Source organism: Pituophis catenifer, unplaced genomic scaffold (assembly GCF_029215685.1).
Source record: "Pituophis catenifer annectens isolate HBS135680 unplaced genomic scaffold, rPitCat1.0.hap2 SCAF_2, whole genome shotgun sequence".
Classification (NCBI taxonomy): Eukaryota; Metazoa; Chordata; class Lepidosauria; order Squamata; family Colubridae; genus Pituophis; species Pituophis catenifer.
The window spans coordinates 285,741,549-285,753,801 of NW_027256882.1; the positions used below are offsets into that span (position 1 = coordinate 285,741,549).

Here is a 12,253-nt window from a genome sequence, read left to right on the forward strand (position 1 = left end):
TGGGGAGGGCAAAAACAGCCTTCCCCACTCCCTCGGAGGACGGACGTTGAGAAACGGGCCATTTTGGGCCTCCGAGGTGGTGGGGAAGGCTGTTTTCGCCCTCCCCAGATGCATAGCGAGGATCTGGAGCCAGGGAGAAAGAAAAACGGGCCTTCCCCCCCCAAGGCCCTTTTCTGGTGGGCCCAAAAGGGCCGAAAATCAGCTGACAGAGCTGAGCTGGCGTGCCAGGCAACATGACTCCGCATGCCACCCGTGGCACGCATGCCATAGGTTCGCCATCATGGCCATAGGTCAATGATGGTGAATCTTTTTGGCACTGAATGCCCAAACCGGAACGCATGTACGCATCCATGCACACTGGCCAGCTAGTCTTCGGGTTTCTGGCAATCCAGTGTGCATGAAGACCAGCTGGCCGGCGTGGACGTGTTCAAAGACCAGCTGGCTGGCGCACATGCGCACACCGGAAACCAGAAAGCCAGCTGGTGATGGTGCACATATCCACAGAGAGGGTTCTGTGTGCCACCTTTGGCACGCTTGCTATAGGTTTGCCATCACAGCCATAGGTGGACTTTAACTCCCAGAATCCCCCAGACAGAATGTGGCAACTTTTAAGATTCTCTTTAATTCTCAGCCGACGTGAGAGAATTCTGGGAGTTGAAGTCCACCCATCTTAAAAGTCGCCAAGTTTTAAGAAAAACACCAGATTGGGGCCTCAGCAAAACTTGCAAGGATGTGAAGGAACTATTAATTTCAAAATGGATTGTGAAAGCATCTGCTGCAAGGGGGGTGGGTGGGAAATTGCTCCATTTCAGGGCAATTTATGCTGGAGGAAAATATTAAAAAAGGTGAACAGGAGTTGAAACAAATTCACAGGATCTCTCTATATTGCATGGTGATTTCTAGACCAGGGGTCTGCAACCTTAAACACTCAAAGAGCCATTTGGACCCGTTTCCCACAGAAAAGAAAACACCGGGAACCACAAAACCCTTCCTGTGCCTATTTCTTGAGCGGCCACAAAACTAGCATACGTAGTTGAATTAAATGTTCTGTTTTCTTCTGAAACTTTTCTTGGATTTATTCATGGTTGGCCTACCTTGTAGTTTGAAAAGCTCAATAAATCACGTGCTGGCGGGCGTCGCACATTGGTGGTTATGACGCATATTTTGAGTGACAGGGAGCCGCAGCCCAGGGATGAAAGAGCCACATGCGGCTCCAGAGCCGCAGGTTGCTGACCCCTGTTCTAGACCAACTCTGTGTTCCAAGTCAGCCTGTCAAGGATGCGCCCCATGAATCTCAATGGGATCCTTCGGAAAGGCTTGGTAAAGCGATCTCCCTCTCCCCCAACCCAGCAAAGCACCAAACACACCAGGCGCAGAAACCCCCCCCCCTCCAGCAACCTGATCCGGTGCGGATTAGAGATTCATGCAGGGAATCCCGAAGTTATTAATTATGCCTCTACAATTTTAAAACCCGGGGCCATAATATTTGGAATCCATCTTGCAAGGTGCTGCAAGACCCCGTTGCTGGTTCGGCCTTTGAAAATAAAAAGATTTTTTTTATTTTGTTTTTTTTATTTTCCTCATCAAGCAAGCAATTTTTGTTTAAACCAACCAACCAAGTAAATCAAGTGGCCGTATAAGAGAGAGGGGGGCGAGGGGGAAATAATCTTCCGCATTTATTAGAGGTTTATTAGACTTATTCAAAGGTCACCAAAGGCTCTGCAAAACTTTTTCAGGTTTTTTTACCCCCTCTCCCACTCCCATCCATCGCGACGTTCTTAAATAGAAAAAGTGAAGAAAAGAAAAGCGGATGGGGGGGGTAGTGGGGGAAGTCTAGAAACGACCCAGAGACCCCCATTTGTGAGGGGAGGAGGGATATTTCTGCTTTTAATACGCAGAAACTCTTCGGCGTTTTGTTTTGTTTTTTTTTTTTCCTCCTAGGGAATTTTTCTTCCTTCAATCTTTCCGAGCTTCCTTCACGGCTTTCCTCTTCCCTCTCCTCCTCCCCTTCTTGCCTTCTCAGGAATTGCAAGGAGAGGAGGAGGAGGAGGTGGGGGGGGAGAGAAATAGCTTTCAGAAACTCGACGCCGTCTTCGCGCAAGACAGCCTCTTTTTTTTTTTTAAATAAAAAAGCGACAGGGTGTCTAGACGCCCACGTGACCAGAGGGAAGAAGAGGAGGGGGGAGGAGGAGGAGGAGGAGAGGAGGCGGGGCGCCTGGGCCCGGGCAGCGCCGCTGCATAGTCTGAGAGCGAGCGAGCCAGGCGGGGAGGGGAAGGGAAGGGAAGGGAAGGGTGGGGAGGCGCAGCTCGGAGGAAGAGAATCCGAGGTTGGCTGGGGCCGTCCGGCTGGCTGACGGGGACCCCAGAGAGCAGAGGGCCCGCTTTTGCACTCCGTGCGCCCCTTCCCCCTTTATGTACAACTCTTCTTCTTCTTCTTCTTCTTCTTCTTCTTCTTCTTCTTCTTCTTCTTCTTCTTCTTCTTCTTCTTCTTCTTCTTCTTCTCCTCCTCCTCCTCCTCCTCCTCCTCCTCATTATTATTATTATTATTATTATTATTATTATTATTATTATTATTATTATTATTATTATTATTATTATTATTATTATTATTATTTATTCAATTTATATACCGCCCTTCTCCTATTGGACTCAGGGCGGTGCACAGCCAAGGATAAAAAAACGCACCAATACAAAATTTAAAATCAATTAAAAGAATGATACAGCTTTGGCCCACAACTTCAAACAATCCCATTAAAACCCAAGTTCCACTTCAAAAGCTAAAAAGAAGAGCTAAAAAAAAGGGGGTTTCGCCCCCCGCAATTGCCAAAGCAGCTCGCCTATAATCAAACACCCACCCACCCACCCCAAATGATTTTCTTCCTCCGGCCGCCCCTTGCAAGAAAGACCTTCCATTTGCAAGCATCGCCCGCTCAATCCTGAGGGGATTTAAAAACCAAAAAAAAAAAAAAAAAAGGGGGGGGGAGTGGGAAAGAAAAAGAGCAGAGGGGCGGGGAGGGGTCGTGCAAAGCACCTTTGAGGTGTGGGGGGTGGAAAAGCAGGCAGGAAGGCGCGGAGAGAAAGAAAGTGGGGGAGTGGGGAAAGGGCCGGAGGAGGAGAAGAAAAGAAGGGCCAGGCGAAAGGAAAGAGAGAGAGAGAGAGAAAGAGAGAGAGAGGTGGATTCCTTCCTTCCCTCCTTCCCTCCGCCTTTCCCGACGCCCGCAAACCCTTCCTCTTCCATTCCGCCGGGCGGGAGCGCGCCTCCCTCTCCTCCTCCTCCTCCGTCTGCACAAACTGGAAGGAGGCGGAGGCGGCGGGCGAGCTAAGCTAAGGCGAGAGCCGGCGGGGGGAAGAGAGAGAAGGAGAGCAAGAGCTGAGCCCGGCCACTGCAGCGCCGCTGCCCAAAGACTGCAAAGGCTGCTGTTTGTTTGTCCGTCCCCGGCCGGGTCCTTCTTTGACGCCGCTCCGCCGTCCCCTCCTTCTGGCTTCTGGGGCTGCCCGCGAGAAGGCGCCGGCGGGGAGACGCGCGGAGGGGCGGAGAGAGAGAGAGAGTAAGCGAGCTGCAAGAGGAGGAGGAGGAGGAGGAGGAGATCGCCGCGCTTCCAGCCTCTCCTCTCCTCGCCTCTCTTCTTCTCTCTCCGTCTATACGGGCGAGGAAACACAACAAGCGCGGCTCCGTCGTCCGGCGGGCCCGGGAGGAAGATCAAAGCGGCCGGGCGAAGGGCAGACCGTCCCGAGGGAGCCGGCGACTCCGAGGGGCTGAAGAGGAGGAGGGGGCCCGGCAGAGGAAGGCACGCGCGCCCACCCACCCACCCCGCCCTCCTCCTTGCAGGGAGACCCCGACGGGCGGAAAAGGCGGCCGGAGAAGCTCCGGGAGACCCTTTTGGCCGTTGGATACCGGGCGACGAAAAAGGGGGCTTCTCCGCTCTCTTGCCTATTTGGGTGGTGGTTTTTTGTGTGTGTGTGTGTGAAACAGGTAGATTTTTGCCTCGATCCCCAAGATCTGATCCTGAGTTGATCTCTCGGACTTCTTTTTTTTTTGCTTGGTTTTTTTTTTCTTTTTTTTTCTTCTTCCCCCTCCGGGTTTTTTTTTTTAAAATTTTTTTGGAGGGGGTTCTCGATCTCCCTGGATCGCCGCCGAGGATCTAACTAAAGCCTCGCTTGGTGGGGGGAGGGAGAGAAGAAAGAGAAAAGGACGGGCGGGGTGGGGTGGGGGGGACCGGGAAGGGTTCGGAGGAGAAGCCCACCGGCGGGGTTGCGATCTGACCCTCCGCTTCGGTTGGGCACCACCCCCGACCGACCCCCGAGGAGAGAAGTCCCGGTTTGGCATGCCGGTTTATCCCGGGCTTCCTTCGGGGTCTGCTTCTCCCGGCGCCCCCTTTCCATAAAGGGCGGCTTTGAGACGAAGGGGAAGGGGAGCCTTGGCGGGCGCCTTCCAGCCGAGCCTCGGCTAAGAGACTGGCGCATGCTGCACTTCGCTTTGGGTCTCGCTCCAGCAGCCGCCGCAGCGCCCCCTCCGCCGCCCCCCAGCTCCCTCTTCGTCCCGATCATTTCAGGCTCCTTCTACTGGCTGCCTGGACTCGGCTCCCGACTCCTTCATGAATTGCGGACGACATGCCCGTTTTTTAGCCGGGGAACCTTCTTCTCGTCCCGCATGTTCAGGACCAAACGATCGGTGCTCGTCCGAAGACTCTGGCGGAGCCGGGCGCCCGGCGGAGAGGAAGGCGCCGGCGAGATCGCAGAAGGCGCTGCGGACGGACGGCCTCATGGGGCCGGAGGAGGAGGAGGAGGCGGGAGCCGGATTTGCTGCCTGGGCAAGCCGGGGAAAGCGGCCAAGGCTCACGGCGGATCGTCGGAGGCTGAACTGAAAGCGCTGGCCCACTCGGTGCTGAAGCGGCTGAAGGAGAAGCACCTGGAGGTCCTGCTCCAAGCCGTCGAATCCCGCGGAGGCACCAGGACCTCGTGCCTCCTCCTGCCCACCAAGGTGGACTCCAAACTGGGCCAGCATTGGTACTCTCTCCCGCTGCTCCTCTGCAAAATCTTCCGATGGCCCGATCTCCGGCCTGGCTCGGAAGTCAAGCGGCTTTGCGGCTGTGAATCTTACGGGAAAACTCACCTGGACTTAGCCTGCTGCAACCCCTATCACCTGAGCAGACTCTGCGAGCTAGGTACGTGCTGAGCCACAAAAGAAAAAAAAAAAAAGCCGGATTGCATCGGGCTCTTGCCCACACTGACTCCCCCCTTTCCTCCCCCCTCCCCAAAATGCCCACAGTTTGCAAAACAAAGCCTTGGCCCTCTTTGAGACTTGAGATGGAGGGGAGGGATGCTACCTTGATTGGAAACTTCCTCTGGGTTTCCCACTTGGTGAGATGGGGATCTAACATTAGAGAATTCAGGTGAACCGGCCTGAGATGCCAGGATCTCTATCCTTAAATCTCTTGCACCTGCATCAGTTTAGGAGGGGGAAAGGTTAAGACTATAGGTTAAGAAGATCCAGTTTGGGATTGTGAGTATTTGTCCCAGCCAGGATTCTGTTTGTGTGTGTGTGTCCCACCAACCTCTCTTGAGGGGAAGGGAAATAAATGTAAACATATACCCCCAAAAGAGGCTTTTAATTTATTTTATTATTATTATTTTTTGATATTCCGAGTGGAATTTTGCAAAGGGGAGTGGGAGGCAGAACTGGACACTCTTGATTTTAGGCCCCTTCTGAAAATTGGCTTGCATGTTGGATACTTTTGTGGGTGCGTTAGAAAAAAAAAAAGACCCAATTTTTGTAAAAAGCACTTTTGGGACAACTTTGATCAGGATGATTGAGAATCTCTATGTAGATGTGTGCATTTGAAGTTCCTGGTTAGGAGGAGGGGAGGAATGGATGAAGAGGGCAACTGTATGTGTTGGGGTTCTTTTCAGCAAAGAAATGTTTCCGAATTTGACAGTAAATTATTTTTAAAACGGTGATGCAACCAGGGGGCAGGCAGGCAAAGTTGTAGTGTTTTTGTGCAAAAAACAAAAACACTACAAGGGTGTGTAATTAAATAAAAACTGAAGGCTTTTGGAAAAATCTTCTTCCAAAAGAGATTTTGTAGCTTTAATACACAAATCTAGCCATTTTAGCAAAAAAAAAAAAAAAAAAGCTTTCCAACCCTTGGCTGGCTCCTGCATCCTCCGTGCCCTCCCGCCTACCTTGGGCCTCTTTGCCTCAAAACTATAAAAGCCAACACATAATTTCCAGGCCTTCAATCTTGTTTGCTTTTCTCCTCTTGCCAAGTTGCTTTTAAGTTTCCACATTGGCTAAAAAAAAAAAAAATTAAAAAAAAAAGTGGGGGTAGGAGAGGAGAAAGAGAATCTTCCCTACATCATGGTTGAAATTGCAAAGGGTCTTTCTCTATTCCTCCCCTCCTTTTTTTTAAAGGGAGGGGATTAAGTTCATGATCTGGAAGGGAGAGGCTTGCTTTGGTAGGTTTAAACCCCATTAAGTGGGCAGCCTTGCCTTTCCCCTCCCCACTTCCCCCCCAAAAAATAATACTAAAACTTTTAGCCCACCTCTTCTTCCCTCCCTCCTTCCCCACTTTGCAAACTTTTTTAGGCGCTGTGTTATGTCCAACAGTGCAGGCGGATTTTTCAATTGGAGGGAGGGGGTGCCAGGCAGGGAGAACAATGCATTTGTATTGGGTGCCCCCCCTGCTATTTTTCCCCTCCTGTCTTCCCCCCCTCCCCTTGTTTTTTTGTTAAATTGCATTTGCAAGTAAGCTGGTTGGGATTATCGGGAGCGCTGGATCAATGGGCGATTTCCAGGACTGGACCGCTGGGTGCAGCCAGAAAGCCCCTGCCGAGACAACTACAGGAGCACAGATAGCGCAAGAGGCTGGCGCCAGTGAGGCCCCTTTGTTTATCTGGCAGTTAAATATCAAGGCAGTTACCGCCAAGTTGCCCTGCCTCCAAGCGCCAGGCTAAGACAAACAGTTTTGTTACAAGAATGCCTCTCTTATCATAAGTTCCTATCTCTCTCCCCCCCCTTCCCATGGCTCTGATTTTATTTTCTCTGTACTTTTCTAATTCCAGAGTCTCCCCCGCCTCCTTACTCCAGATACCCAATGGATTTTCTCAAACCAACGGGTAAGTAGACCGCATTTTTAAACTAAGTAAAAGTAGCGTTTGGGTGGGAAGTTTTTCTCTTTCTTTCTTTCTTTCTTTCTTTCTTTCTTTCTTTCTTTCTTTCTTTCTTTCTTCTTTCTTTCTTTCTTTCTCTCTCTCTTTTTTATTCTTCTCTCTCTCTCTCGCCTGTCATTGTCCTCCCTTATTCCAAACTCTTGATTTTTTTTTTTTAATGACTCTATTGCTGCTGCTATTTTGCTCTTTTTAGCTCTTAATTTGCTGTGGGTTTGCCAAGTTAATCGGAAGGATTTCCCATTACGATAAGTGAGCTTGACTCCTGAACAAAAAGGGCTTGTCTGAGTTCTTTTTACAAGGGCTGTTCTTGTAGATTCCTGTCTACTGCAACAAATCCCATGTTCTAAAGGGCTCATGCATGGGTCTATAGATATAGGATTGCAGTCAACATCTATCTATATATTCTAGGAGAGGGTGTTAAATTGGATTTTCTAGGTGTGTCTTTGGTGCTATTCCATTTTTTTTTTTAGTTAATCAGGTCCTCTTGCAATAGGACACCTGCACTTTTATATATGGCCTTTTATAGTTGGAAGGGACCTCAAAAGATCATCTAGTTCAGCCTTCTGCACTATTGCAGGGGAATTACTTAAATCATCTATGAGAGGATTTCTGGCTGTTTACTTGGAAGTAAATTCAGATGGTTCATCTGCCAAGTTTTAAGTGTCTGTAGGGATTGTAGCTGGGATCTTCAGACTCTTTCTTTGGAAAATGAAAAGAAAATTCATAACCGGTTAAGATGCAAAATGAAAGTTCATAGCTTCCTGTCAACTTTATTTTTTATAATATCTGGAACATTTGGAACGTTTTAATTTTTTTTTTAAAAAAAAATGACTAATCCTAGAAGAAGTGAACTTTCAGGTAAGCAGCATTTCCTGAAACCTTCTGTTTTGCATTTCATTGGGCCCAAATAAAGTATTTTTTAAAAAAAAATGCGAAGAGGCACACGGATGTTTTTAGCACAGTTTGCTCAGCATGCTTGTTGCTTGTAATTGAGTGGCAAGCTGCCAAGGTAGAAGCCCGTTTGAGGCTGGCACCAAGCGCTCTTGCGGTTGTCTGCATAAACTTTTGGCTGGCAGCGGGCTCACCCTCTGCTAGATAAATAGGCTGGCATTGTGGAAAAGAGAGGGCGAGAGTGTATGTGGGGGGGAAACCCCAGAAATGTAGATGCAGTCAAAGGGAGGAGAAATAAAATTCCACAAAGCCACTTCATATCTCTTCTGACAATTAATGGAGCAAAAATAGAGATTACAGAGAGGTTGTCCGCACTGATTACACCCTAATGTTAGGGAAGGCGGTAAGTTGGGCATGGCTTCGAAAGATCCTCTTACAAACTCATGCTTGTCACCTACCTTTCTCATCCTTACTCATCCAAAAAAAAAAAAGGACAATAGTTGCTTTGTTCTCGGGATCTGATTAAGCTTGCCTAATTTAAACGTGGTCCTTGAAAAACATTGGGTGCTCTTGACAAAGTGACCCATCTTTGATACTGTGGTACATTGTGAGTTCTTTGGCATAAGGGACCATGCTAAGGAAGGATATGAGAACTGGGGCTGCCTCTGCCAAGTTTATCCAGTAGGAAGGTTGGAAGATTACAGTTAGATGAAACAGCTTGGGAAGGAAGTGCTGATCTGTCCTTCTAAGAAACAAGTTAGGGGTTATCAAGTTCCCAATGATTGGTCACATTGTTGTACGACCAGAAAAGGGATCCAGGAATGAGATAATGCGCTTAAGGAATGAGCTAATTTTCTTGACCGTTGGGATTAGGAAAAATGCTGTGTTTATTGAATACAGGGTAGTTCTCGATTTATGACCGTAATTGCTAAGTGAGAAATTTGTTAAAGTGAGTTTTGCCTTATTTTTACTATTTTTTCTTGCCACATTTGTTAAGTGAATCACTGCAGTTGTTAAATTAGTAACACTGTTGTTAAGTGAATCTGGCTCCCCCATTGACTTTGCTTGTCAGAAGGTCGCAGAAGGGGATCGTGTGACTCCGGGATGCTGCAACTGTCATAAATATGAGTCAGCTGCCAAGTGTCTGAATTTTGATCATGCAACTCTGAGGATGCTGTAACATTCATAAGTGTGAAAAAAAGGGTTATAAGTCACATTTTTCAGCGCTGTTGCGAGTTTGAACTGTCACTAAATGAATTGTTGTAAGTCGAGGACTACCTGTATTGGGTGATAATTTTGATAGCTGTAGGAGCCATCTTGAATGCATCAATTTGGGGAACAAGTTTATTTCCATCCCTTTATTTATTTATTTTTAGGTTGAGTGGGTAGCATTTATTCTGTTGATCAATTGCAGAAAATCTGTCTTGGCAAGGTGTCAACTGAGTTTTTGCAGAATGGAGTTTCACAAACTCTTGTATACAACCTCACTGGGATTTCTTCATGACCTTGATCTCATGGCCTATTGTGACATTTCCGTGTTGCAGATGAGCCCTCAATTTTAAGAGATCTGGCTTAGATATACCGTTTATCCATGGTTTCCTCCTCACCCCCTTGTGAAATGAGAATGCTTGCAAGTTTTTGGTCTTCTCATAAAGGGCAGTTAGCATTTGCCTACACAGGATTATGGAGAGAGGTGAAGAGGTGAGCGAAGGTAGAAGATTATAAAGCTGGACAGTCCTAAATATAGCAAAGGCAGGTGCTACTAGACTACAGTTCCCAGCATCCTTGCCATTGGCAGTGTTTACTGTGGATAAAGAGAGTTGTAGGTCATTAAGATTGCTGATCTTGAAACAAGTTTGTGATGTATGCCTACTGTACACTGTTGTGGCCTTGTGAACTTTCTGTTGTGACTTGGGCAGGAGAAGCGGTTGCAGTTGATCAAGCAACTCTGCCTCAGGGATTGGAAGATCTGGATCTTCTGGTAGTTCCTTGTGTGATTTATAGTAGATCACAAAGAATTTCTGGCTTGCTATAGCAACAAGGCTGCTATGATGAGGAGAATTTGGGGAGGAGATTTCTCTGTGTATGTGTGTGTGAGAGAGAGAGGCAAAAGATACTAATTTTAATTTTGATGCACTCAGACGGGGTATCTTGTCCTGATTGGATTCACTTGTGGTGGTTTGCCAAAATTAGGATTTATTGCATTAATCACAGTTGTCTGAGATTCACCCCACAGCTGAAACCAAATGAATGCAAAGCAGGAGAAGAGGTCAAGTTTTCCTTTTGTTGAGCTACTATCGGTAGGTGGTCTTGATGAATCTTTTGGGTAAAAATCTGAGATTCCTTAAAATTCCACCTAATTGAGCTGGTGGACATCTAAGGTTAGATGGTACTTCCTGCAACTAACTTATTTGGTAATGGATAATCCAAGCTTTACTTTGATGATCTTTGTAGGGGAAGGAGAATTCTCAAGGAACCCCAGGAGATGTTCATCTCATGTTGTGCTTATTTTCTCTCAATCCAGTTCTGCTGTGGCGATTTCTGTTGACTGCTAAGGAATTTTCCAATCCCAAACATTTTTGTTTGGAATATGAAATGCGACGTGTGAAAATATACCAAAAAAAAAAGACATAAGTTTCTCACATCTTTGGTAGCTTTATCATTTAAGGGGTGCTCCTTTAGTTTAGCTCACAACCTCAACATAGAGAGGCAGAGTTTGCCTAACAGAGAATGGGCTGGCTCATGGTGGATTTGAACCTGCTTTCCTAGACCTACATTTTAGTTGTTTTATTGGTTTACAGATGATGAGAAAAAGGATGTTATCCATTTAGTTGTGTCTGACTCTTGGCGATACTATGGGCCAGGTCTCTCCACATCTTCTGATCTTGCACTACTTCTTTGAGTTCTGTTCTGGCTGGTGCCACCTTTGATAAGTGTCCATTCGCTGTGGTCTTTGGCGTACTAACTCTTCCAAACGTAATTTCTTTCTCCAGTCAATTCCCTCCCACGATATGGCCAACATAAGTGAGATGCAGTTTCAGGATTTTTGCCTTCTAGTGGCATATCTGGTGTTATGCTCTCCAATACTTATTTGTTTGCCACTTTTGCTTGTCCAAGTCTTAGATGAGGGCGTTCTCTGTGGGCGCACCGACCCTCTGGAATGGGTTACCCACGGGGCTCCGGACGGCCCCCGACTTCCCCTCTTTCCTCCGTGACCTGAAGACATGGCTTTTCCAACAAATTTGCTGATCTGATGGGTCATTTTTAATTGGGAGATTTTAATTGATTATTTTAGTAGCTATTTTTATTGTTTTCATCGTTTTAATTCCTGTGAGCTGCCCCGAGTCCTTTGGGAGAAGGGCGGCATATAAGTATAATAAATAAATAAATAAATAAATAAATAAATAAATAAATAAATAAATAAATAAATAAATAAATAAATAAAACATACATACATACATACATACATACATACATACATACATACATGTAAACTTGGTTAAACTTTTTTTTATTTCCCTTTTTACCAACAGTTGTATGGACATTCAAAAAGTGTGGCCTGTAACCAGCCACAGTGGGGATGGGAGGGGTGGGAGAGAGAAATAATGGCAGAAGGGGCTATCGTTTTTGGTAAAGATGCTAGGATAATACCTTCGAGCAGGTGTTTAAACCTCCCTCCTGCTGTACAAGCAGGCCCTGCTCCTCAGCTCAAAGGAGAGCAATATTTATTCAGTAACGAATGGTGTGTAAACAGTCAAAAGGAACCACAAACTTTGACAATGCTGGGTCGTTTTGTTTTTTTTGTTTTTTTGAAAGGAAAAGTTCTGCATATCGGCTAATGGGAAGTGATTAATAGAGCCAGTCGGAAGTGTAAAAAAAGCAAAGGAGCTTCCGGAGGACTCCTTCTCTTCCTCGAAGCCCATTTGGCAGTGGAGCCCTGAATAGGAGACAAAAATAATTCATAAGTCTGTCACTGCAGGTGGTTATTATAACCTCTGACTCTCATCAAACTTCCTGTTTAATCAAGGCCATTGTGAGGAGAGCAAGTAAGGAAATTGTATGTCTTTTATTCTCTTGCAAATTTTTTTGCGAGGGGGTCTCTTTTTCTCCCCCCTGGGTGCTTGAGTGTTGCTAAAGAAATGGTTTGAATTCAGAGTAGGAGTTTGCTTTTTTTCCTGAATAGGAAGGATTC

General features: G+C 46.7%; 1 protein-coding gene across 1 annotated transcript in view; it reads left to right on the forward strand.

Moving 5' to 3' along the window:
• The first annotated feature begins 4,236 nt into the window (after positions 1 to 4,236).
• SMAD7 (SMAD family member 7) overlaps positions 4,237 to 12,253 on the forward strand; it is a 59,512-nt gene continuing 51,495 nt past the window's right edge. The window contains exons 1-2 of the mRNA XM_070938942.1: positions 4,237 to 5,165; positions 7,063 to 7,116. Of these exons, the coding sequence (XP_070795043.1) occupies positions 4,463 to 5,165; positions 7,063 to 7,116 (757 nt within the window). The 5' untranslated portion in view covers positions 4,237 to 4,462. The remainder of the gene's footprint in view (positions 5,166 to 7,062; positions 7,117 to 12,253) is intronic.